This window comes from Mauremys reevesii, linkage group 2, assembly GCF_016161935.1.
Source record: "Mauremys reevesii isolate NIE-2019 linkage group 2, ASM1616193v1, whole genome shotgun sequence".
Classification (NCBI taxonomy): Eukaryota; Metazoa; Chordata; order Testudines; family Geoemydidae; genus Mauremys; species Mauremys reevesii.
Genome location: NC_052624.1, coordinates 66,365,491 through 66,391,716, shown reverse-complemented (window position 1 = coordinate 66,391,716; position 26,226 = coordinate 66,365,491). Strand labels below are relative to the sequence as shown.

At 42.5% G+C, this 26,226-nt stretch overlaps 1 protein-coding gene across 5 annotated transcripts in view; it reads right to left on the bottom strand.

Annotated features, from left to right (window-relative positions):
• PLCL2 (phospholipase C like 2) overlaps positions 1–26,226 on the bottom strand; it is a 247,619-nt gene that overhangs the window by 189,218 nt on the left and 32,175 nt on the right. For 3 of the 5 annotated variants that reach the window (XR_005593716.1, XM_039522888.1, XM_039522883.1), the window contains exon 3: positions 1,993–2,537. Coding sequence is in view for 4 of the 5 variants with exons in the window: in XM_039522888.1 (XP_039378822.1) it covers positions 1,993–2,307 (315 nt within the window). In the remaining variant the exon portion in view is untranslated. Of the gene's footprint in view, positions 1–1,992; positions 2,538–3,376; positions 3,619–23,956; positions 24,027–26,226 lie in introns of those variants that run through there. The other 2 variants (XM_039522885.1, XM_039522884.1) reach the window with 2 other exon arrangements.

The window sequence follows — 26,226 nt, the reverse complement described above, 5'->3', positions numbered from 1 at the left end:
CTATGACAGTGAAAAGACATGTATCTTGATTTATGCTATGTAGTACTAGGTGTACAAGTGTCAGATATTGAATGTTAAGATAATACTAAATATTGTTGCTAAAATTGTCAGACTGGCTCCTAATCGTAAGCATCTACAGGATTTTCAAAGCACCTTGAATCCTACAGGAATCAATCTGAGGAAGGGCACTCAGCAACTCTGGAAGTCAAGCCATTTTCAGTTAGGTACCTAATTTAAGGTACCCAAGTCTAAAAGAAATATAGCCAGAATAATCTCTAAAGTTATTGGTGTTCACTGGAATTTTTCATTGTACTTATCTAAACTACAAAGTAAGAGATATTAATCAGTACTAAGATAAAATACATTAGCGTTCAAATTTATAAAATTGAGAAAAGAACAGGAGTACCTGTGGCACCTTAGAGACTAACAAATTTATTTCAGCATAAGCTTTCGTGAGCTACAGCTCACTTCTTCGGATGCATAGAATGGAACACACAGACAGGAGAATTATCAATTAGTAACTTTCAGACATCATTGCTTAAGAAATTTCTATAGAAATAGAAGAACTTTAGAGTTAAAGATGACGTGTGTTTGAGACAATACTATACGTGAAAAGATCACTTTAATATTTCCACATTTGTACTCTTTAGTTTTATTATATTGTACCTTGAAACTTTGTATACTTGTTTGGACCTTACAAACATATAAGCTTGCTATATAAACAGAAATCAGTATCACAACCACGTGTTACATACAGCACACAACGCAGTATCTTTTTTTGTACTACCAGAGAGGATGACAAGGGTAGAAATTAACACTAATCTTGTATCAAAATTTTTTTGGCAGGTCCAATGAACATTAAATTATGCAAACACAATGTTCAACTGCCTCTTGATGCTGGGTGTGGTGGAACAATAAATATCACTCTGACAGGAAGGGTGGGTACACTGCTGTCAACCGTGTTCCACCACTGGCTGTCCTTGTCCTCTCCTTGGCTCTCAAACCAAGGTCCTGCTGTCTCAGAGTACAACTTGAGACACACCACTGGGCTAGCTTTTCCTGATATACTTCACTATTATCCAGCTAGCAAAAATACATATTCTCATTTCAGCATACGTTACTACATGTATCAAAAAATATGTAACAGGAAGACAAAAACCAGTTATTTATATCAGTCAGTGAAACTCACCTCTAATGTACTTTTAATTTAAAAAACTAGCATTCTTTTTGTGAGATTTTTTTAAAGCTCTTTAGGCCTATCTGCTGGAGCTATGAAAGATAATTAACCCAAGACAAACTGTCACCTCTTAAAGGCCTTGGGGTTTAAGGAAAGGGAATATCTGTACTTACATAAATGGTTATTGTCAGAAATACTGCATCCCTTCCTCCAATGATTTACATAATATAAAGGCTGCCCTTGTCTGTTCATGTTTAAACATTAGCAGCTGAAATCTACATAAAGGTACCAGTAGACAAAGGTTGCTGCTAAGTAAAGTATAACAATCTATTACTATATGCACTGACCCCTTTAAGGAGGAAGCCTTCATATTTTACCTTCTCCCACCCCCAGTCCAATGAGTGCCTGGTTTTCCCATCACCTGTGTGTGTGTGTGTCTCCCTCTCACCTCCCCAATGGGCCACAAAATTGCTCTGCACCGGTGCACCCACCATCAGAGAAAATAAGCAGGGATCCTGTCATCCACAGCTTTCAGTGATGCTCATGTTTGCTGCCTTGCTAGTAGCCAACCAGGCTATGCCTTTTCTTCCACCTGCTCTGGGCTAGGAACCTTCCAAGATCAATAATACCCTGTGCATAAGTCCCCCTCTCCCCAAATTGTCCACGATGTACGATGGCAGATCAAGTCAGCCCCACCAACTCCAACAAATCCTTTCAGCCTGAGATGGACTACGTGAGCCAGACCCCCCTTCCTGCATCTCTTCCCGCCCAGGCAAGAAGAAATCCCCGCGGTGTGGCGGGGCAAGCCCTCTTACCTTGATGATACTGCTCCTCCGGGGGATGCCGGATTTGCTTTCCCTCTGTTGCACGGTGGAACATCCTCTCGCTTTGCTGCCGGGGCTGCCGAGCTGGGCTGATCCTGTCTCGTCTCCGGCCAGAGCGCAGTCCCCATTGGAGACCCCGCCGCCTGCACTGTCAACACAGGATCTACCGCCGCCGCCGCCGCCTCCTCCTCCTTCCCCGTCTCCTGCCTTGAAAGCCACCTTCCCCTGGACAGGACCCGGGGACGAGGGAAGGCCCCCGCCCCTGGTGCTACCAGTGGCAGCACCCCTGCTGCCAAACTCCGCCATCAGCCTCTGCCACTATAGCTGCAACAATATCGCCGTTCCCCTCCACCCCCTTCCCCGGCTGCTGGCTCTTCTTCCGCTTTTTGTATATTTAAGATTGGGAAGGGGGGGTTGTGCGAAAGTCTCTCTCCTCCACAGATCTGGCAGCTGAAATTGTAAAGCTGCTGTAGGGGTGAGGGGGAAATGTCCTCGAGCCTGCTTCTGGGAGCTGCTGCAGCCCTCCTTTTCAGCACCTGGGAAAGGAAAAAAATGAAACGTGACAGTCTCTCGCTTCACATGAGACTAAAGGGGCGCGGGGGTGGGGCAGAGAGCTACAACACACACCACGGACTACAGGGAGAGGAAGGCTGAATGAGATCTGCCTGAAAGACAACACACCACAAAACACACACAGCAATGGAGGGTGGAAAGGTGCCACACGCCACAGGAGGTGCATGTGGCCAAACATCGATGCGAAGTACAGCAGGGGAGGGCGAGATAAATCCTGCCTCTGTTATTACTCACTACTTAATATTTTGGAGGAACTACATCATCCAGGCTGCTAAATTATGGGGGGGGGGAAATCTGTTGCTGGTCGTACTTCCCCAAGGCGGATACACAGACTTACAGGGGGAAACGAGAAGCCCAAATAATACGGCCCCGGCTGAGGGGCGGGCTTAGGAGAAAAAAGTGTCCCCCTCACACGACCAAAAAGACCCGACACAAAGACAGAGCCCAGCTCAAAGCAGGAGCCCGAGGCATCAGACACTATTCAGTAACACCAGACCCGCCTCCTAGCCCTGCCGCCCCCCGGCCCCCGGAGCGTTGAACACGTTAGTTCCCGGCGCTCCAGCGCAGCCAGCCTGGGACCGTTACCCTGCCCACCTCCCCGGGGAGGCACCAGAGGCGGGGCCGCCAACTTTCTCCCCTCTTCGCTCCCCGCGGAGCCCAGCCACTCAGCACAGCACACACCCGCCGTGCGCCCGGCCCTGCCGCCGCCCCCCTCGCACCCCGGCCGGCCCCAGGCAGCCCCCCACCCCCCCGAGCCCTTCACACTCCCCCCCACGCACCTCTGCCCCCAGCAGACACACACCTCCACAGCCCGGGCGCGGGCGGCACCTCCCGCCGCTTCCCCTCCCTTCCCGCTCGCTCCGCGCTATGGTCGCCGCCTCTGCCCGAAGCCGGATACAGAGATTCGCGTGGCTGCTGCCCTCGCCTGCTGCATCGCCGGCCCCGGCAACCCCGAGCGCCCTCACCCGGGAAAAACCTCCGGGGACGGGAGAGCGCGACCGCCCGCACGGCCGAGCAACCCTGGGCTCGGGAACCCCGCCGCCAGCACCCCCATCCGGCGGACCAAAGGCACTCCGCGGCGGGGGAGGATTACGTCCGTCAGTCAAATGTTACCCTCCCTGCCTGGGGCTGGCGCCCTCGCTCTGCTGCTTCGCGGGACCCTCCCGAGCTGTAGCAACATGATATTGGGGGGAGACGATGTTTGAGATCAAGAAAGCTCTCCCCCCCCCACTCCTCAAAATCAAAATGTTCAGTCTCCCAGCTCCAACCCTCCAGCAATTCCCCAGGCCCAAGGCGTGTGTCTGTCCCCATCTGCTCTTATTTTTTCCTGTGGTTTCCATTATCACTTGCTAAGTACATTACAGTGCAGCACTGTTCACCTTGAACCGCAGCTTTGACACAATGTATGTCCCCTCCCACCCTAGTCCCTCAGGACTCTCCCCAATTAATCTATAATGATGCCTATATTAGATCAGAGCCAGGAAACCAGTTCATTCATGGACAATCGATCCTGCCCATTAACTGCATCCAAAGTGTAAATCAAATTGATTGCACTGGATAATACTGGTACATGCTGTACGTGTATGATTAAGGGCAATTTCCAAAAAGAAAGGGAGGGTAGCAAGGAAAAGGAATGGCACCCTATGGTACAGGTAGCTATTTGACCCTGTCTGATGAAGTGACCCACCTAGAAACCTCCCCTTCTACAGTATTTCCATCGTCCCCCAAGGAAAGCAGGCCATTAAACACACACTATGATCATCACTAACCCAGGAATCTGAATAGCACCTTACATCACATGTAGCCCTGTTTTTTTCTATAGGGCTACTTGCAGAGCAAGGTCTTACTCAACATGAGTGACTGTTTCAGAATCTGGCCAGTACAGTCAGAAAGGTGTATTAATAAAGAGTAGATAGAGTGATCAAGTAGTGGGTTAATCATAGCTTAATGAACAACATAATTTGCCAGTCACCCTGAGAAATATTGACAACACAAAATTATACCGTGTTGTACACTGAGACATATGTGCACATATTTGTCTATATCCAAAATGTGTATACAATACAAACAAAAGCACGTTAATGCATGGAGGCAATTATTGTAATACATTATTAATTTCTCCCATCTTCTGACCACAATGTATTTTTGCAACAGGTTATTTAGTCTTTTAGGCCCTGATCCTGCAAACACTCATGCACTTGCTTCCTAACTTTAAACTAGTGAGTAGTCCAGGTTAGAGTCAGAGAGATTACTTGCTTGCTTAAAGTTATAAAAGGGCATAAGTGTTTTCAGGACTCGAACCTTAGAATTGTGAGGGGTAACACTATTAAACCTAACTTCTGGACTTGAAACAACCAAATTGAGTTTTGATGATATAGGCATGCAGTCATCTTTAATATTCTTCCTCGGCTTGGCATTTGGCACTGCCTGACCAATTACATATAAAACCCACAATCATTAAAAATTCAAAATGAACTTCGAGTAATGTATCTTCAGGTATGCAAACCACTCCTACCCAAGTTTCCTCTCCCAGATTAGCATCATAACCATTTCTTCCAGAGGATAGGATTTACAAGCCACAGGTACAAAATGTTATTAGAATCATTTGTTACACAGCCTTGCCAGTAACGCAGTGAAAAGGAAGATTAATGTTTTCAGCCATTTTGCTACTTAGGATGCACATTAGAGAATCAGTCATCCAACCAATGATTTTCAGGCTTGTAACAAGATTTGAATGGTCCATCTGCAGAAAAAGACAAAGCCTCCCCTTCCCACCTCACTCTATTTGCCCACTCTATATGGAGAGAGGAGAAAAAGATTTGGCCTTTAAGTAAAACCTTGGCAGACCTGTAATTAATGATGCCAGGAGCAGCAAGCAGCCCCGCCAGACTTTTTCATGTGAGCACTACAGATACATATCTCCAGAAGCCCTGTTCCCACAGAGCTGATGATTTTAGAAGTGCAGGTTTTTGATACAAAGCAACAATTAAAATATCTCTGAATCTTAGTTTAAGAAGCATATACGTACCAGCAGGTGCTATACTACATATGTAGGTATTTTTATAATAGTGTAGTGCAGTTTAGGCACCTAATAACTGCTGAAGATATAGGTATCAAATATTGAACTTGAACCTTTGTGCCAACAGATTAATGTAATAAAGAAAACCAAATTGTTATGTTTTTGAGATTTCTTCTGTGACTCCTTATTCCCTGGTGTTCATTATTTTCTTGTTCTGCCTACTTTAGTAAAGGAACAATTACAGTTTTGTCACAAACCTAATTTTTTAGAGGATTACAGCTCAACCATTTTATTCAGATATATAGTTTAGTACATTAACCATAAACTCTATTTCTCCATACAAAATGGAAAATTGCTGAAACTTACAAGCCAAATGTTCAGAAGTACCCAATAAAATTGGAACAAGTAAGAACATAAGAACATAAGAAAGGCCGTACCGGGTCAGACCAAAGGTCCATCTAGCCCCAGTCTCTGTCGACACCAGTGGCCAATGCCCCAGGCCCCCCTGAGGGAGAAAACTAACAGGCAAATGATCAGATCTCTCTCTCCATCCATCCATCCTCTCTCCTCTGACAGGAGGGGGGGACACCATCATTACATCATGGCTGCTAGCCATTTATGGACTTACTTAGCCACCATATATTCAGTCCTTTTTTAAAACATTGTTATATAGCCCTAGCCCTCTCTCCTCCTCAGGTAAGGAGTTCCACAGTTTGACTGAAGAAGAAAGAAGAGAAAACTTTTTTTTATTTGTTTAAACCTGCTGCCTATTAATTTTTTTTTGCCCCTAGTTTAGTTCTATATTATAAATAATAAATAAATTTTTTTTTCCACTTTCTCAAGTGGAGGGTCCTTACTCACCCTAGACTAGGCTCTCTAGTGAGCACATATTTACTCAGGTAGTCCTGTTGAAGTCAATGAGACTAGTGATTCAAGTGCTCAGAAGTATAAGTTAATGGCTCCATAACTGGAGACATCTTGGCCTTGATTTACAGAGCTGAGTTCCTGCATTCCCAAAAACTTCAGTACTCCTGAAAAATCAAGCCCAATGTCTCTAAAGTGCAACACTCAAAGTCAGTGGTCACTTTTGGAAATGGTGACCTTGGGGTTCAGTCTTGTGAAATATCAAGTGCCATAGAAGTCAACAGAGCTTGCAGGCACTCAGCACTTTGTACATACAGAACCTCAGAGCCTCATTTGCTCCTACTGAAGTCAATGAGAGTTTTGTCTTTGACTTCAATGAGACTAGGATGAGAGCCTTAGGACCAGGTTTTCAAAGGTTTAGTGCTTGAAAAGGTGCTAAAAGCACCTTTTCCCTCTCTGTGGGAGTTATGTACATAGGCACTTTTAAAACTCCTACTAGGTGACTAACTGCATCTTCAGGCATCTAAATACCTTTGAAAAGGCCTTAGTCCTTAGTGTGGGTAGATAACTGACACTGCATGAAAAACTGCTAAATTATATTAATTTCTCTCTATTTTGGGAGAAAGTGTGGTCCAGTGGATAGGGCACTGCCCTGTGACGAGTATTGTTCCCAGCCTGTCACTTCACTTCTTTGTACCCCAGTTTTCACACGGGTAAAATGAGGGCCATATTTATGTTCTTTGTAAAGTGCTTTGACATCTATGGCTGAAAAGACTTTTGCATTATTATTATTTTTATAAGATGTTCTTAGCAGCCAACTGTTTTAATTGTTATAATGAAATGAGGATTATTATAACGGGAGCCAGAGAACCTTCTATGAGGATATTTAACTGAAAAACAGCTGTTATGCATGCACAGCAGCCAATTTTCATAAAATCTTACTAAATATCAAAGTTCCATAGCTAAGCAAAAAGCACCTGTTGGTCTATTCCAAGTCAAGTATTAACTTGCCAGCATTAAGGGCCTACAAAAATGGGGCAATTAACCCCCTGACTCATAATTAAATGACCTGTGAAATGAAAGGCCAGATCATTAATATCCTAAGCACTTTTACTCATTAACATTTAAAAAAAATATTATTAGCGATTATTTTGAACAGATAAGCTTTACTGTAATCTCTGCTTAGAATTTGTTTTTTCTCCACTATAAGATTCTTTACAACTCCAGTAATTATCTTGTATCTGATTTGATTCAATTACTAAGGCCCTGATCTTATAAATATTTATACACGTGAGTAAAACTACACATATGAGCAGTCAGTAATTGATCTAAAGGAGAGTTTAGTAATCAATAATGTATTATTACACATTTGTAGATTATGAGTGTCTCTGTGTGTGTGAAAGAGAGCATATGTTTTTGAGTGTGAGAATGTGACTGTGTCTATGAGAGAGAGAGATAGAGAGAGCAGGTTGGTGGATGAACACAGCCAAATTAACAGATTTGTTTCTTGGAAAATATTTGTTATTTTTTTGCACTTGCATTCATTATGTTTATATTTTTGGAAAGTTCATTGGACCAGCCGTTGCAAGATAATCGCTTCTTTTCTATATTCATTCATCCGTACCAAACATTCTTAGCCTACTGACTGCAGGGTGAAAGATTCTTTAGATCTCTCCCACCGATCATGCCAAACAGTTTGGCTAGAAATCTACAGAGCTTTGCAAATGAAGATTAGCAAGAACTTGACTCTCTGTCTCCCACCAACCTCAGTATTTGAATCTGTGAGGGGTTATTGTCCAATCCAGCATCACTCAGAGGTTCTTCATTAGACTGGCTGTTACTAACCTACCAGACTTTGTCAGTTGGTTGCATCTTCATATTCTAGGTCACATTATTTCTCAGCATTTCTGAAAAACAGGCCATTCCTTTAGGTTTCTAACAAAGGATCTAGGGCTAAGATTTTCAAAAGTGACTAGTGATTTTGGATGCTTCACTTTTTGGATGCCCAACTTGACATATCATAAAGGGATTTTCAGAGGGTGCATGCGCATCACTTTCTGATAATCAGGCCCCCCCTTAAAATCTCAAATTGGGCATGTAAAAATGGTACCCAAATTGCTGGTCACTTTTGAACATCTTGGCCTTGGCACCAGTTTTAGGCAGCCATCTTCTGAAATTTTGGGTTATCTGAAATAGAAATGGGATTATATAATATCTTAGCCGGTTGTTATTTATTTGCATTCCTAAAAATAATTAAGATCTGAACTTTTCTTGATTTACTTTAATGTCAATAATTTCAGAAAAACCTTAACATCTCAGGCTACTAGTATTTGAGATCGTTCTGGGTAAAAATTCCAGAAATCTTAAATGCTCTCAAATATCTCAATCATGTATAGGGCAAAATGTCTATTTCCAACCCACATGAAAGACAGATACAGCTGATAAGACTTGAGTCATGAGCATTTAAATTGTAGCACATATGTTTTACCAGAGCGACTGGAATAACAAATCTGTTCTTGAAGTATTTCTGATACATCTTTAAAGGAGCACACAAATACTGTTTGCAGACTCCTTGTTAACATACTGAACTCTGACCTCTAAGGAAAGCAGGGAAATGGCAGAGTTATATAAAAGGGCTGAGAGCCAGAATTCTGCAGAAGAATGGATTTCATTTTGTTCTTGTTATATTTGCTAGTAACTATTGGAGATGTTTAGTAGTACTTAACTCATTGAACATGAATGCATCTCAAGGGTCGTGGACTCTGTAAGTACAGGAATCTGACTTTGCTACTACAAGAGCCTGCACATCAAATAACTAAGTACCTGCAATAATATTTTATGACTTCATACAACCTAGACTTTGTTCCTGCAAACTGAGTGAAATGTTAAACCCTTATCTATATCCTTCATTAGATTCTTATGTTGAAATGAAAATGTGTAGGCTTTAGTTGGCAACTTCAAGCTGATATTACCTTGCCAATTCTCGTAATAGTATTATACATTTCATTAGTTCAAGAAAGGGCCCCAGTCTCTCACATTATGGGAGATTAGACTAAATTAAAGTGTCTCATTTCTGTCATCTGAATCTCATCTAATGTGTTTTTCATTTTATCATCTCTGTGGTGGCAACCAATGGGTTTGTAGATGCTTAACAAGCATAGCGGTGGTTTTGTGTCTGGTTTTTGAAAGTTACAATACATAACTTTCTGCAGGTCAAAAGCTAGACTTATTTCTTCCAATTTACTCTGCTAGCCAGAAAGCTGACGATACTACAAAGGAAATTAGTGATATGAATAAAAGGGGAATTAGACTCCCAAAGTGAATGGCAGACAAAATTCAACATTTTCCACTTTGGCCTAATAACCTCTCAGTAACGCTATGCATATCTCAGGACTCTATTAAAAGTCTGCAGCCAAAGGTGGAAGCCAAACATGAATTGATTAAGCCATGACTAACAAAGGTTTTTGAAAAGAGTCCATGAAAGCACGGTCTCATCTTTACCCAGTCATTACAAACACGATCTGTTGTAATAAGAGCTACTGCAATGAAGTGCTGCTGTTGCAGCATGATCACTGTTCTGTTACAAATTAAGGTCAAATACAGTCTCTTTCTAAGGACCAAGCTAACATCTCAGGGAAAAATGACTGAGTGCTTTCCCTAGCAGAATGTATTTTAAAAGCATTCCATTTTATACTAATGTAACTAACTACTTTCATTGGCGTTCCAAAAACCAAATGAGTAAACAGCTATCTGCTTACTACTTTGTTGAGATAACAATGATTTTATTTTACAAACAGACAATGCAGCTCCTTACTGAGTACACAGATGGAAGGACTCTGTACGCCACGATATTCCTTGCAATGGAAAGTTGTAACTTGTGTTGCCAAAATCTGGTACAGATATTCATTTTCAGGGTACAATATTTGATGGACTTATGCACTGACTTAAAATGCCCCATTCTCTTCTAAGCTATGTCCCTTTGAGGCAATCACACAGTACAAATGATTTGAAAAGGAAAACAGCACTGAAACATGGTAGAATACAGCCCACTTGGGCTATTTGGCATGGAGACTGATGTCAGCTCAGCAAGCACTGGATATTGTGCCTTTTGCTTGAAGAACAACAGTGTATATTTCAGTGTGTGAGTAGTCTCACTAATTTCAGTGGAATGGCTCACAATTAGCTCTTCCCTATGAGGGCAGGCAGGATTGAGCATGTTACAGTGTTCTGCAGTCTCAAGTGAAGTCAACCTTACTTTTTAGTATGTTAGTATTTTGTCTTTCACCTCTTTGAAAACAAATTGATAGTTTAAATTATTGTTTGTTTTAAATAAGGAGCTTTTCAGCAATAACATGTGATAAAATGTTACAGTATTTATAGCTTAGGATATATATTCAAAACTTCTTGACTACAACACACATGTAGGCTTAATGGTTGAAACATCAAGAAAGAAGAATAGGATTATTTTGAACACTTACGGTGCTGTTACAACAAACTAATAGCACAGCACCAGAAAAATCTAATTACTTTCACTGCAAACATTTGTATTGTAGATGAACAAAGTTAGAGTCCTGACTGTGCTTAGGTAGTATATCTTTTTATTGTATTTGCCTCTCTTTTCCTATCATAAAGACATTCATTACAAAATCTTAGTGTATCAGAGAGGTGCCAATACTAAAAGGAATACTATTTTACAACAAAGTAGACCAAAGTCAATACACTGTGACCTTGTTTTCTATCTGAATAAGCAGGAGATAAAGTAGGGGGAGCTCAGCTTCCCTTCCTCTACCAAAAAAGCAGAGAGAGTGTTCTCTAGCTCCATCTTTCTAGCATGAGGGAGTTTGCTCCTCCAGATCACCCACTCAGTTCTGGCTTGTGTGGGGAAGATTCACCAGGAAGGGGAATCTGAAGTAGGAGCAGCAACAGGAGCTGGTGCCGGCTTGAGGAGCTTCTGGGACTCCTAGCCTTTCTGTCCATAGGTAGACCAAGTCTTCATCTTGGAGAAGTCTAAATGATGGCTTTTATAGGAAAACAGCAGAGGGACTACAGATGTTCCCTGGTACAGTTTCATACACTGCACCACTGCATATATACACACTATTTTGCCTTGCTGATCACTGGCCTGAATTCATTTCAGATATATTTCTTCTCTAGTCCCCCTTCTCTTCCTCTTTCTGTGTCTCATCATCACAAGGTGATGCAACACCATATCTCCAATTAACATCAAGACCTGTGAGAACACCCACTAAACTTGGCAAGCTCCCTCTTCTATTTTCATCTACTTTAACCACTGTAAATCAGGTGAGCTAATATACTCTGAGCTGATTCAAAGCTTCTGCATGTAGTAGGAGTAGCAATGGCACCAATAATTGTACAGACATGATCCTGTATATGTGCAATGGGTTGTAATATGTATAAACATGGAATTACCAGTAATTTGATTTTAACTTCACTAGGTACAACTGTTTAATGTGATGCAGTGTAGACAATGAAGGACAGGGACTAATCTATGCAGGCTTTAACCTTCAAAGTCTCAAGGAGGCTCACTAATGATCTGGAAATATTGGTGTTTATGCCTGTCTGTTTGGAAAACTTGTGCTCCTTTTTGCACAGACCATCCCAGAGGTTTAAGCACTGGTAACATTGCTTGCTAGTTCTGACTCCAGTACTAAAAAAAAAGTTGCTTCAACTGAGAAAACAGCTTTCGTTGGCTGGTTCCTTTAGTGTCTTGTTTGTTGAGTTATGAATAATACTTTGTTTCACATTTTAGACCTTTTTGGTTTCTGGATAGTAATTATGCATACACATACATATACACACACACACTCGTGATAGCACTACCCTGATTGCTTCCTTCGTTTACAAACTCCTTGTTGAGTTTCATACTATATTTTAAAATTTTTCAATAAAATACACATCACTTCTCCCAAGAAAATAAATAAAGTTACAGAAAGTAGATGTAAAAGATGGTTCTAGCTAAGATATAAAAATGAGAGACGTATAAGAACTCCACATAGAGTGGTGTCCTGGTAGCAATTATGGGGAATGCCTTGCAAAATATATATTACACTATTTGCAAATGGAAACAAGAATCCCCTCCCCCCAAAAAGAGAAATTTTATTTCCCAGGAGCCTGAAAAGCAGTAAGTTGCAGAGCTATCTACTTTAGTTCCTTTTATGGTTTGGAATATATTTAAGAATTTGAAAAATAAAAGTTTGTTAATCCACTGGGAGCTCAAAATGAATTGCTTATGAAAGCACAGATTCCTTAAGCAGTTCTAAGGAATTGGGGTTGTTTTGTCTCACAGCTCTCTTTCTGAAATATGTCTTCAATTTCCTAGTATGTTTTCCAACTCTAATAGGATCAACATATGACACATACAATGCACAGTAGTTCTCTCTTCTTCTTGTATGTGAAGGGTTGACCTTCTAGCTCACTGGCGACAGAGTCTCTTAAATATAGCATCTTGTCAGGGAAGCAAGGCTTCTTGCTTGGATTTACCCTTTAATCTAATGCTTTGAATATTTTTAGAACATGCTAATATTGTTAAAAATACCATTCGGCATATATAAATGTGGTTTTTTTTACTAGCAGCTCATATTCAGATGTGCCCTTCCTTATGCTTTATCTTACTCAAGAAGCAGTTCTGCATTTTAAGGTGATGTGTGTGCTCCTTAGTCATCAGGCTGGCAGAAACTCCATATAATACAAGAAGGGGGACAGCTATTCCCTTTGGGAGCAAAAAGTGCTGGGTAACAGCTAGACATTAAATATTGTACACCCTGCGATCTATGGCTGGAGTTAAAGAAGTTGCTTTACTACACAGGATTTGTGCTCTCCCTATGCTGTGTCGTCTCTTTGGTATATTTTGTCCACTGTGATAATGTCAAATGTCATTCTCACGCCCCCACCAACCTCATAAAAAAGTAGCAATTTAGCACCTCAGAAGAAAAGGGATAGATCCTTAGCTGGAAGCTATGCTAATTTTCATCAGCTTTGGATCTGAACCACAGTACATACAATATATTGAGACTACTCTGGTCCGCTTAGTTGTTAGTACTACACTTGAGCCCACAACATCACATTCACTTCAGCCTGTGTATAGGAGGGATCAAACACATCCAAATCTTCTCTTTCCTATGCAGTAATGAGAAGTTGGATAGTTCCACTGCACAGCACATCTCTCCTATTGATCTTTGCAGAAGATAGCCTCCATGGGGAGAGGAGAAGGCTGAGTTAGGAGGGAAGGAATGTCCTCCATCCAACGGCCAAACTCTTACTGAAACTGCATTAGCTTTTGCATGATCCCACTCCCTCATACTTTGAAAGCAGTGCCTGGAGCAGCAGAAGGCAGAATTTTCATAAAACCATATGAAGGGCCATACTGGGTCAGACCAATGGTCCATCTATCCCACTACCCTGTCTTCAAACAGTGGCCAGAGCCGGATGCTTCATAGAGAATAAACAGAGCAGGGCAATTTATTCCGCCATGAACTTATCTAATTATTTTTTGAACCCACTTATACTTTTGGCCTTCACAACATCCCTTGGCAATGAGTTCTACAGGTTGACTGTGAGTTGTGTGAAGAAGTACTTCCTTTTGTTTGTTTTAAACCTGTTGCTACCTATTAATTTCATTGGGTGACCCCTGGTTCATCTGTTATGTGAAGGGGTAAATAACACTTCCTATTCACTTTCTCCACCCCATTCACGATTTTATAGACCTCAATCATAGCTCCCACTAGTCATCTCTTTTCTAAACTGAAAAGTCAGTCTCTTCTCATATGGAAGCTGTTCCATACACCTCTACCCCAATATAACGTGACCTGATATAACACGGGTTCGCATACAACGCGGTAAAGTTCTGACACGTTGCTCCGAGCAGCGTGTTAAGGGTGCCGGGCCAGGCCGGGGCCAAGGGGTTTGATCAGGGGCAGAGGGTGTCAGGGGCTCTCTCCCCCAGGGACTGGGGGGCATGAGTGGTGGGAGGGCACTTTTGGGGGCAGGGCCGGCTCTAGGCACCAGCTTATCAAGCAGGTGCTTGGGGTGGCCACTCCAGAGCAGGGCGGCGCTTTCAAGTATTCGGCGGCAATTTGGCGGAGGGTCCCTCACTCCCGCTCAGAGCGAAGGACCTCCCACTGAATTACTGCAGATCGCGATCGCGGCTTTTTTTTTTTTTTTTGTGGCTGCTTGGGGCGGTAAAACCCATGGAGCCGGCCCTGTTTGGGGGCCCCACAGTCCCAGAGTGGCCAGGGGGATTAGCAGGGGGCAAGGAGCAGCCCGCTCCGCTTCCCTCACCCCGGCCCCAGCCGTGTCGCTCGGGGGAGGGGGCTTGGGGGAAGGGATCCCCCCGCACTCACCAGCAGCAGTGGAAGCGGAGCAGCCTGGCCCCAGCCCGCTCCACTCCGCCAGCTCCCAGCCGCAGCGCTCTGCTTCCCACCTCAGGTGAGTACAGGGGGCGTCCTTTCCCCAACCTCCCCGCACTCACTGGTGGCAGAAAACAGAGCGACGCGGCCCCAGCCCTCTCCACTCTGCCAGCTCCCAGCCATGGCGCTCCACTTCCCGCCAGGCAGGTGAATGCAGGACCTTTCCCCAGCTGCCCCCCAGCGACACGGCTGGGGCCAGGGCAAGGAAAGTGGAGCGGGCTGGGGCTGTGTCGCTCTGCTTCCCGCCGCAGTTGAGTGTGGGGGGCATCCTTTCCCCAACCTCCTTGCACTCACCGATGGCGGGAAGTGGAGCAGCCCGGCCCCAGTCCGCTCCACTCCACCAGCTCCCAGCTGCAGTGCTCCGCTTCCCGCCACTGACGGTGAGTGCCTGTCCAGGGGCGGGATAGGGGTTGGAGCAGTCATGGGACCAGGGGGTTAGGTAGGGGGTGGGGTCCTGGGGGTGATTAGGGACGAGGGTCTCTGGACGGGGCAGTCAGGGAACAAGAAATGGGGCGGGGGGGCAAAGCAAGTTTGATATAACGCAGTCTCACCTATAACACGGTGAGATTTTTTGTCTCCCAAGGACCACGTTATATCAGGGTAGAGGTGTACTTCTAAGCATTTTTGTTACCCTTCTCTGTACTTCTTCCAATTCTAATATATCTTTTTCGAGAGGGGGCAACTAGAACTGCATGCAGTCTTTAATGTGTGGGTGACCCATGGATTTATAGTGGCATTATGATATTTTATGTCTTATTATCTATCCCTTTCCTAATGGTTCCTAACATTGGGTTAGCTTTTTTGACTACCACTGCACATTGAGCAGATGTTTTCAGAGAACTATCCACGAAGACTCCAAGATCTCTTTCTTGAGTGGTAACAGCTAATTTAGACCTCATCATTTTGTATGTATAATTGGGATTATATTTTCCAGTGTGCATTACTTTGCACCTATCAAAATTGAATTTAATCTGCCATTTTGTTGCCCAATCATCCAGTTTTGTGAGATCCCTGTATAACTCTTCACAGTCAGCTTTGTACTTAACTATCTTGAGAATTTTGTATTGTCTGCAAACTTTGCCACTTCACTGTTTACCCCTTTTTCCAGCTCATTTATGAATATGTTGAACAGCACTGGTTCCAGTATAGATCCTTGGAGCACTCTGGTAGTTATGGGGGGCAGCAGGGATAGCTCAGCGGTTTGCATATTGGCCTACTAAACCCAGGATTGTGAGTTCAATCCTTGAGGGGGCCACTTAGGGATCTGGGGCAAAAATCAGTACTTGGTCCTGCTAGTGAAGGCAGGGGGCTGAACTCAAAGACCTTTCAAGGTCCCTTCCAGTTCTAGAAGATTGATATATCTCCAATTATTAATTATTTAGTTACCTCTCTCTACTGTGAAAATGGGCCATTTATTCTTATACTTTGTTTCCTATCTTTTAACCAGTTACTGATCCATGAGAGGACCATTTATCTTATTCCTGACTGCCACTTTGAACCTTGTCAATGGCTTTCTATATTGACTGGCTCATCCTTGTCCACTTGTTTATTGACACCCTCTCTGAAAGAATTCTAACAGATTGGTGAGACATAATTTTCCTTTACAAAAGCTGTGTTGACTTTTCCCCTACATATCACATTCATCTATGTGTCTGATAATTCTATTCTTTACTACCCTTTCAACCAATATGCCTGGTACTGAAGTTACGTGTACAGGCCTATAATTTCCAGGATTGCCTCTAGAACATTTAAAAAAAAAATCGGCATTACATTAGTGATTTCCCAGTCATCTGGTACAGAGGCTGATTTAAACAATAGGTCACATATCACAGTTAGTAGTTCTTCAATTTTATATTTGAGTTCCTTCAGAATTCTTGGGTGAATACCATGTGGTCCTGGTTTCTTATTACTGTTTAATTTACCAATTTGTTCCAAAACCTCCTCTCTTGACACCTAAATCTGGGACAGTTCTTCAGATTTGTCACGAAAACAAATGGCTCAGATGTGGGAATCTCTTTCAAAGCCTCTGAAGTGAAAACCAAAACAGGAATTGATTTAGCTTCTCTGCGATGGTCTCGTCTTCCCTGAGTGCTGCTTTAGCACCTTGACTGTCCAGTGCCCCACTGATTGTTTGGCAGACTTTCTGTTTCTGGTGTACTTTAAAAAAATGCTGTTCGTTTTTGTGTCTTTTGCTAGTTGCTCTGCAAATTCTTTTTTGGCCTACTTAATTTTATTTTTACAATTCATTTGCCAGAATTTACGCCCCTTTCTTTTTTCCTCAGTAGGATTTTACTTCCCGTTTTTAAAAGATGTCTTTTTGTTTCTAACTGCCTCTTTTACTCTATTGTTTAACCATTTTTGGCAGTTTTTTGGTCCTCTTGCTAGTTTTTTTTTCCAATTTGGGGTATATCTATAGTTTGAGCCTCTATTATGGTGTTTTTTAAAAGTTTCCATGCAGCTTGCAGGCATTTCACTCTTGTTCCTTTTCATTTCTGTGTAACTAACTTCCTCATTTTTGTGTAGTTCCTCTTTTTCAAGTTAAATACTACTGTGATTGGGCTTCTTTGATATCGCCCCCTCCCCCCCAAAATATGTTAAATTTAATTACATTATTGTTGCTATTATTAAGCAGTTCAGCTATAATCACCTTTTACACCAGATTCTGTGCTCCACTTTGAACTAAATCACAAATTGTCTTTCCCCTTGTAGGTTCCAGGACTAGCTGCTCCAAGAAGCAGTCATTGATGGTGTCTAGAAATTTTACCTTTGCATCCCATACTGGTACAAAGTCTATATGGGATAGCTGAAATCCTCCATTATTGTTGGGTTTTCTGTTTTTGTAGCCTCTCTCTCCCTGGGAATTTCACACTCACCATCACCATCCTGGTCAGGTAGTATATTACTACTGCTATACTCTTCTGTACCGCAGAATTTCTAGAGATAGAAATTTCATGGTACAGTTTGCGTCACTTAAGATTTTTACTATATTTGACTCTAAACTTTCTTTCACATATGGTGCCATTTCCCACAAATGCGACCTACTCTGTCATTCCTATATATTTTGTACCTTGGTATCACCATGTCCAATTGATTATCATCATTCCACCAAATTTCTGTGATGCCTATTATATCAATATTCTCATTTGATACCAGGTACTCAAGTTCACCCATCTTAGTATTTAGACTTCTTGCATTTGTATACAAGTACTTATAACATTTGTCAATATTTCATTGTCTGCCTATGTGATGTAATTGAATAGTACTCTTGTTTGACTGTTTCTATACAGCAGGGGTTCTCAACCTTTTCCTTTCCGAGCCTCCCCATCCCACAACATGCTATAAAAACTCCACAGCCCACCTGTGTCACAACAACTGGTTTTCTGCATAAAAAAGCCAGGGCCAGCATTAGAGGGTAGCAAGCAGGGCAATTGCCTGGGGCCCCACGCCACAGGGGCCCCTGCAAAGCTACATTGCTCAGCCCCATGAAGTGGGGCTTCGGCTTTCTGCCCTGGGTCCCAGAGAGTCTAATGCTGGCCATGCTTGGAGGACGCCCTGAAACTTGGCCACGGCCCCCTGGGGGCCCCAGACCTTGGTTGAGAACCACTGCTCTACAGTTCTTACCTGTACTTTATCAACTTCTATTCTCTCCTTTTTACAAGGCTACAGAGTATCCCCTTTAATAAATCCTCCCCTAAGGGTAGGTCTATACTTACCTGCCGGGTCGATGCGTAGTGTTTGACTTCTCGGAGTTCAAACTATCGCGTCTAATCTAGACGCGATAGTTTGAACTCCGAACGCGCTCCCATCGACTCCGGAACTCCACCACCGCGAACGGCGGTGGCGGAGTCGACGGGGGAGCCGCGGACTTCGATTCTGCGGCGTCTGGACAGGTAAGAAGTTTGAACTAAGGTACGCGTAGGTATGCGTAGCTGAAGTCGCGTACCTTAGTTCGACCCCCCCACCCTAGTGTAGACCAGGCCTAAGAGACATTGCTGTTTTAACTGTGTGCTCCTCTGCACCTGTTGGTTTCCCCAGTTCTTAGCTTAAAAACTCCTCTACAACCTTTTTAATTTTAAATGCCATCAGTCGTGTTCTGTTTTGGTTTAGATTGGGCCTCATCCTTCCTGTAAAGGCTCCTCTTTTGCCAGAAGGTCCCCCAGTTTCTAATAAATCTAAATTCCTCCTCCAAAAACAATCATCTTATCCAAGCATTGAGAAACTGCAGTTCTGTTTGTCTAACTGGACCTTTGCATGGAATTGGAAATATTTCAGAGAATGCTACCATGGAGGTCCTGGACTTAATCTCTTACCTAGCAGTCTAAATTTGGCCTCCAGAATCTCTCTCCATGTCACTAGTATCTACAAATACCATGACCACCAGCTCCTCCCAAGCACTGCACATAAGCCTGTCTAGATGTCTTGAAAGATACTACGGGATTGTTTCCCTCCACTGCAGCTTGATGTTCTGCTTCCCTGAGATTTTCAGCTTCCTCAATAACATGGGGATGGGACTTCTCTACTGTGTCCCAGAAAGTCTCGGCTATGTACCTCTCTGTCCTGCATCACTGCTAGAGAGGAACCAGGAGACTCTAGAGCTGGTGCAGGAGTACAGGGCCTCCAGTTGTATGATTCTGGCCTCAGATGAATCTCCTCAGCCCTGTAGCTTCTGAGGAGATTCAGCACACACGAGAACTCCAGTTTTCCCTCACACCCAATCCAAAGAGGAATTTGTATAAAACTCTGAAAATGGTTGGAATATTATTAAAACTATGTGACTAGAGATTTCACCTGGGACGAAATACAAGTAAGTACTGTAATTACAAAAAAAATGCTAACATGGAGTTAAGATTGAGAGTACATGTCAGTATACATAATCTGGCTAAGAGTTTTGTAAATACCTTTACATTTTGCTAACCTACATAGTTCATAAGTCAAACACAGAGATGGGGTCTCCTTCCCACTCCTTGGCAAAGAGATTTAAGAATAGGGTGCTATCGTGAGATCTTATATCACTCAGACTTCATTATTTTCCCTGTATATTGCACAATATATAATAGTATGCTATGCAGTATTATAAATAGTTATTACTATACTGTCAAATTAATAAGTGTCAAAGAGTCCTGTGGCACCTTATAGACTTCTGTTAGTCTACAAGGTGGCACAGGACTCTTTGTTGTTTTTTTTACAGATCCAGACTAACATGGCTACCCCTCTGATGCATAAAGTGTACATTAATTTGACAAGTAATGTACACTTTATGCATGTTCACTTCCTTGGCCTGTCACAAAAATATAGTAATTTGTAATTGTCTTCCCTGTAAATTAGGGCTCAGTTTTGAGCATTCTGGCCCCAATCCAGAAAAGCACTTAGGCATGTGCTAAACTTTAAGCAGGTGAGTGCTCCCACAAAAGTCAAAAGGATGACTCATCTGTTGAAAATTAAGCCCATGTTTAAGTGCTTTGCTAGATTGGGCCCAGAGTGCTCAGCTGTTTGAAGAACAAGCCCTTTGTGAGGTTATACTATAAATGTAGGTGCTGAAAAAAAAATCATACTGTACTTACATTTCAAATTATTTCAAACATGCAAGTCTAGACTTGATAACTAATGATTGTATCAAATAGTCCATCTGTATGAATGGAGGCCTAGGATTACTTCCAATTAACATCAGATTTTTTAAATTCTTTGTTCTATATCACTAAAGTGCCCTGGGTTGTTCAAAACCTAAAAAGTTCTGAAGGGCTCTTTCTTGAGTCTCAAAGCCTGCTCTATGGTACATGTGTGTGATAACCTGAGAAGAGAACACAGGGAGCCTTTGTCACCCCCATCCCACAGAAAAGGGTTAAATCTGTGCCTCCAGAGCAAGGTGGTTTCTATGCTGCCCAGCACACCACAACCTCAGGGAAGCATATTCTTACCCTATGGCATGTGGCCAGACTCTAACAAACTAGAATACATGGGTTAGTAAGGGAGCATCAAGGTACTCCCGGCAACACATTACAGCTAGCCTGCCATGAGTCATCTTACACTATGATGGCAGGATGCTTCTAGTGCTGGATGCATGGCTGACACCAGCCTACTCTCTCCCCTTCATGACCACATGTGAAGTATAGGACTTAGCTCTTACGTTTTACAGTTACTTTTTAAGAGAAAATCCTACCTTACTCCACACATATGCATGGGATGGCTATCTGCCAGCATTACTGGTACATGTCTGTTGTGTAAGGATCATATGCAGAGGCCCAGAACTCTGCACACCATAGAGTGCTTTGCATCCCAGCATAGAGAAAGTTTTTCTGAGTCCCTCCCTCTCACATGTAGCACAGAAGGTACTTAGGGTTATAGATTCATAGATCCAGAGGACAGAAGGGACCATTGTGGTCATCTAGTCTGATCTCCTGTCAGGGGTGAAAGTAACTTACAGGACTTACCGGTACTGCCGGAGTCCTGAGGGGGCGTGGCCTCATCCGGAAGAGGCGTGGCCTCTCAAGATTTAAAGGCCCTGGGGCACCAGCTGTGGCTGGGAGACCCAGGGCCTTTAAATCAACCAGGGGCTCCCAGCTGAAGAGGTGGCTGGGAGACCCCCGGGGCTCAGGGGCAAATTAAAGGGCCCGGGGCTCTGGCCGCCAGGAGGAATCCTGAGTGTTGCGGGGCTGGGGAAGGGATTTAAAGGGCCCAGAGCTCCTGCCGCTGAGGGGAGCCCTGAGCCCTTTAAATCCTGACCCCAGCCCGGCCGCCAGAGCCGCGGCCGGGATTCAAAGGGCTCTGGGCTGCCCGCAGCCACGGGGAGCTTTGAGCCCTTTAAATCCTGGCCCCTGCCCGGCTGCCGCAGCCACGGCCGGGATTCAAAGGGCTCTGGGCTGCCCACAGTGGCAGGGAGCTCTGAGCCCTTTAAATCCCAGCCGCGGCCGGGATTCAAAGGGCTCTGGGCTGCCCACAGCAGCAGGGAGCTCTGAGCCCTTTAAATCCCGGCCCCAGCCCGGCTGCTGGAGCTGCGGCCAAAATTTAAAGGGCTCTGGGCTGCCTGCAGCGGCGGGGAGCTCTGAGCCCTTTAAATCCCAGCCCCAGCCCAGCCACTGGAGCCGCGGCCGGGATTTAAAGGGCAGGCAGCCCAGAGCCCTTTCAATCCCCGCCATGGAAGCCGGTGCGGTCCAGCACGGCGTACTGGCTCTTGCCATTATGCTGTACCGGACCAGCTTACTTTCACCGCTGTCTCCTGTATAACACAGGCCACAGAACTTCCCCAAAATAATTCCAAGAGTGGATCTTTTAGAAAACATTCAGTCTTGATTTAAAAATTGTTGATGATTGAAAATCCATCACCACATTTGGTAAATAGTTCCAATGAAGTGAGAGTAACGAACTAAAAAGTTATGCCTTATTTTTAGTCTACATTTTGTATAGCTTCAACTTCCAGCCATTGGACAGCAGCCTTGAGGCCTGACAAGAAGGTTCAATTAACTCTGGCTCCTGTGGCCCACTCCTCCACAGCCTGTGTTTTCTGACTGCATCTGGGTCCAGGAATTGTCTCTAAGAGCTCAGTAGAGACCTTCAAGAGACTTCAACAAATAACATGATTTTGGAGTCATAGCAATGACTCCAGAGGTAATGTAACACCCATTCTACTATGAGCGCTAGTTTTGACTCTTCAAAGTTTCTCCAAATAATTTCTCATGCTGTGAAAATTCCCATGCTTAATGTCAGACTAGAGTTTTCATTTTGAATATTTAGTTTATAAAAGTTATCCTGTATAACTATCTACACTGGGAAATGAAAATTATTATTCATTGAGATTCTTAACAGGGAATTTCCATATGTTTGTGTGTTTACATTTTTAAGTGTAATGCCATTTCAAAATTGTTTTTGGAAGTAGGAATAACTTAGCAATCATAATGAAAGGTAAAGTTTCTCTGGGACTATTACATTAGCTTGACTGAATGATCATCTGCATGCGTAGCTTCATATTGTATATTAACTCTTTGCCATCGCTTGAATTCCCGGGAGCACTGTTACAAAGCAATGATTTTTCCAATACTTAATAATCACGGAAATGACCAACATCTAATCTGTGCATTACCCCCTATATGCCTTCCTGATTAGCCTCAGTTAAAACAGTTAATTGCTTAAACTGACTATTTATATAGCATCAGTATCATTTTAATTAGTTGATGGGGGGGGATCTAAATTTAATTCAGTTCAAGTCAGATAAGTCCATAAAAGTTTGGAGGCTGATTCAAATTGCATCTGAATTATATGAACCTTACAACACAGTTTTGAGGAATGGTAAGTCTTGCAATAACCGACTCTTTAGCAAGAGTGTGAGGCTTCCTGCTTCTGGCTGAGTCAGAAAGACTGTGTGAAAAGACTTTCTGTTTCTGATCTCAGCCAGAATCAGGAAGTGCAAAGCTGCAAGAGAATAAAAGTTAACCAAACCTTTTCAACCTCAACAGCAGTTCATTTGAGTTTGATCAAAGGTCACATTGGTTCATCATTTATATAAACCAATTCACCCGTCCACTTAATTTTAATTTGATTTTCTGTTGCACATAAAATGGGAAGTTATGCACAGACTGCAATCCTAGTACTATATGTTTCTATATTGCTGAGAGTATCATTCTTTCCTTTTGTAAGAGTGTTTGGCTTTCTTGACTCAGCAAATCTCTTGTTCCTTAATTTCCTTATCACAAGGAAAAGTAGTCCTGCAACTCAACAGCTAACAGTTTGTCTAAGAAAACACGAGTTTTGCTGATCTTGAAGAGCTGTTATGTTTCAAGAGTACCAATCCTAAAGTTTACTTTTCCTGGGAGACCTGTCTGTAGATTATCACTATATTTCTACTTTGTTGTTACTCTAAGATGAACACAGTCCCTCGTCACATTTAAGAAAATGTATACTAAGAAATACTAACTTTCTTAGTTCTGAAAAAGACAAGTTTTTAAACATGATTTGATAGAGTAAGCTTGATTATAGAATGTAAGCACTTCTCTAAATGAGTCTGGTTTTCTGTCCACAAAAAAAAAAAAAAAAATTAACAACTTGGGCCAAACACTTCTGTACTTAGGGAGCTCAAACCCACCTGAAACACATGCCAAATTGCCAGTATTTCCACATACGTAGAGTGTGCTGCCCAGCTTTCTCTTTCTTTCTTCCTTCCTCTGTACTCACAAGGTTCGTCCCTCCCGCTTGTTGCCAGGCAACAGAATGATACTCTGTGCATACACGTCCAGCAATCACTGACATTGAATTTTAATGTTGCACAGTTTCTTAAAGAAGGAAAATAAAAATATCCCAGAATACACAGTCTGATGAACATCTAACATCCCAAGAAGTTTTCTAGGCTTTAAAATGTTGTTCTCTCTCTCTCTCTCATGCACTCACAAACACACACATTGTGAAACCTTTCAGAGGAACTCTCATAAAAGTGTGAACCCTATAACTCTAAACATATACTACAATATTACTCAATACAGAAAAACCTCTGCTGATACTCACACCTTCTTGTCAACTGTTGGAAATGGGCAACGTCCACCTTGATTGCATTGGCCTCATTAGCACTACAAAAGTAATTTTCCCTCTGTTGATATTCACTCCTTCTTGTCAACTGTTGAGAATAGGCACTTCCACCTTAACTGAATTGGCCTTGTTAGCACTGACCCCCACTTGGTAAGCAACTCCCATCTTTTCATGTGCTGTAATATATATACTGCTTACTGTATTTTTCACTCCATGCATCTGATGAAGTGGGTTTTAGCCCATGAAACCTTATGCCCAAATAAATTTGTTAGTGTCTAAGGTGCCACAAGGACTCCTCATTGTTTTTGCTGATACAGACTAACACGGCTACCACTCTGAAACCTGTCTACATTAGTTTTGTTACTCCACATTGTTAATAATTACAAATACAAACATGCAACATCTACATACACTTACATAAATCTATGTCATAATCAATGCAGGATTATGGCAGTGAGAAATGTTCATAACTCTGAACAAAAGATTACAGTGCTTTCAAAAGTTTACAATTGAACAGGACTTAATAGAGCTTTGAAACTTTACTATGCAGAAGAAAAATGCTGCTTTTAAACCATCTTAATATAAATGAAACAAGCACCAAAACACTTTCCTTACCTTGTCAAATCTTTTTTTTAAAACTTTCCCTTTATTTTTTTAGTAGTTTAAGTTCAACACAGTACTGTATTGTATTTGCTTATTCCCCCCCCCCCCGTTTATTTATTTATTTATTTATTTATTTATTGGTCTCCATTGTTCCCTGACTGCATACTTCTGGTTCCAAATGAGGTGTGTGGTTGACCGGTCAGTTCGTAACTCTGGTGTTCATAACTCTGAGGTTCTACTGTATATGATGAGGCTGGGATTTTTCTGTTTTGTTTTTCAGTTTGATGCAAATCATTTAAGAACATTTAGTATTTCACTTTTACTTCTGACGCTAGCTATTAGAGATGGATCCAAATCCAAATTAACAAAATTCCTTGCCTCATCCCAAAATGGTATTTTTGTCTGAGAGGGTGGCTTGTAGCTCTAAGCCTGGGTTTGGATCTGGATCCAAATTTCATCTTAGAAAGATGTGAGTCCACCTCCAAATAACACTCTGACCTTTCAGGTAGTTTGGATTCAGACCCAAATTTCACACTTCAGATCCAACTAATTTTTATGTAGCTTCAAAGGAACTCAAAGTTAAAGGCTTTAGTACAGTCTATTTCATGTCTCCAAAATCAGGGAAATTTTCAACTGTAAACCAGTGTTCTAGAATCTAGATAATCCCATTGGGCTGTAGAAGGCCAGTGAAGTGAATTATTAATAATTGTGAAAGTATGTGTCTCCAGCTCCAAAGACATATTGCATGAATCTAAACTAGTAGCCTCACAAGTATATATTAAACCAGTTTATTTTAAACAGCTCCAAAAGAGGAGTTGAATCTATAGAATAATAGAGGGTGTGATTTCTCATTATGCAGTGGTTGAATTGCTTTTTCAACAGTTTTATAAGCAGTTCATTTAATAATTAAGAAAGGCAGAGTCTTTCATCTATGTTGAAGGTTCTCAAACTGGGGGTTGGGACCCCTCGGGGGTCATGAGGTTATTACATGGGGGGCGGGTCGCAAGCTGTCAACCTCCACCCAAACCCCGCTTTGCCTCCAGCATTTATACTGGTGTTAAATATATTTTAAAAATGGTTTTAATTTATAAGGCGGGGGGGGGATCACACTCAGAGGCTTGCTATGTGAAAGGGGTCACCAGTAAAAAAGTTTTAGAACCGCTGATCTATGTTGAATTTTATGTGCCTACATTTTTCTAGATATAAAACTCTGTAATTAAAGTTTTCAAT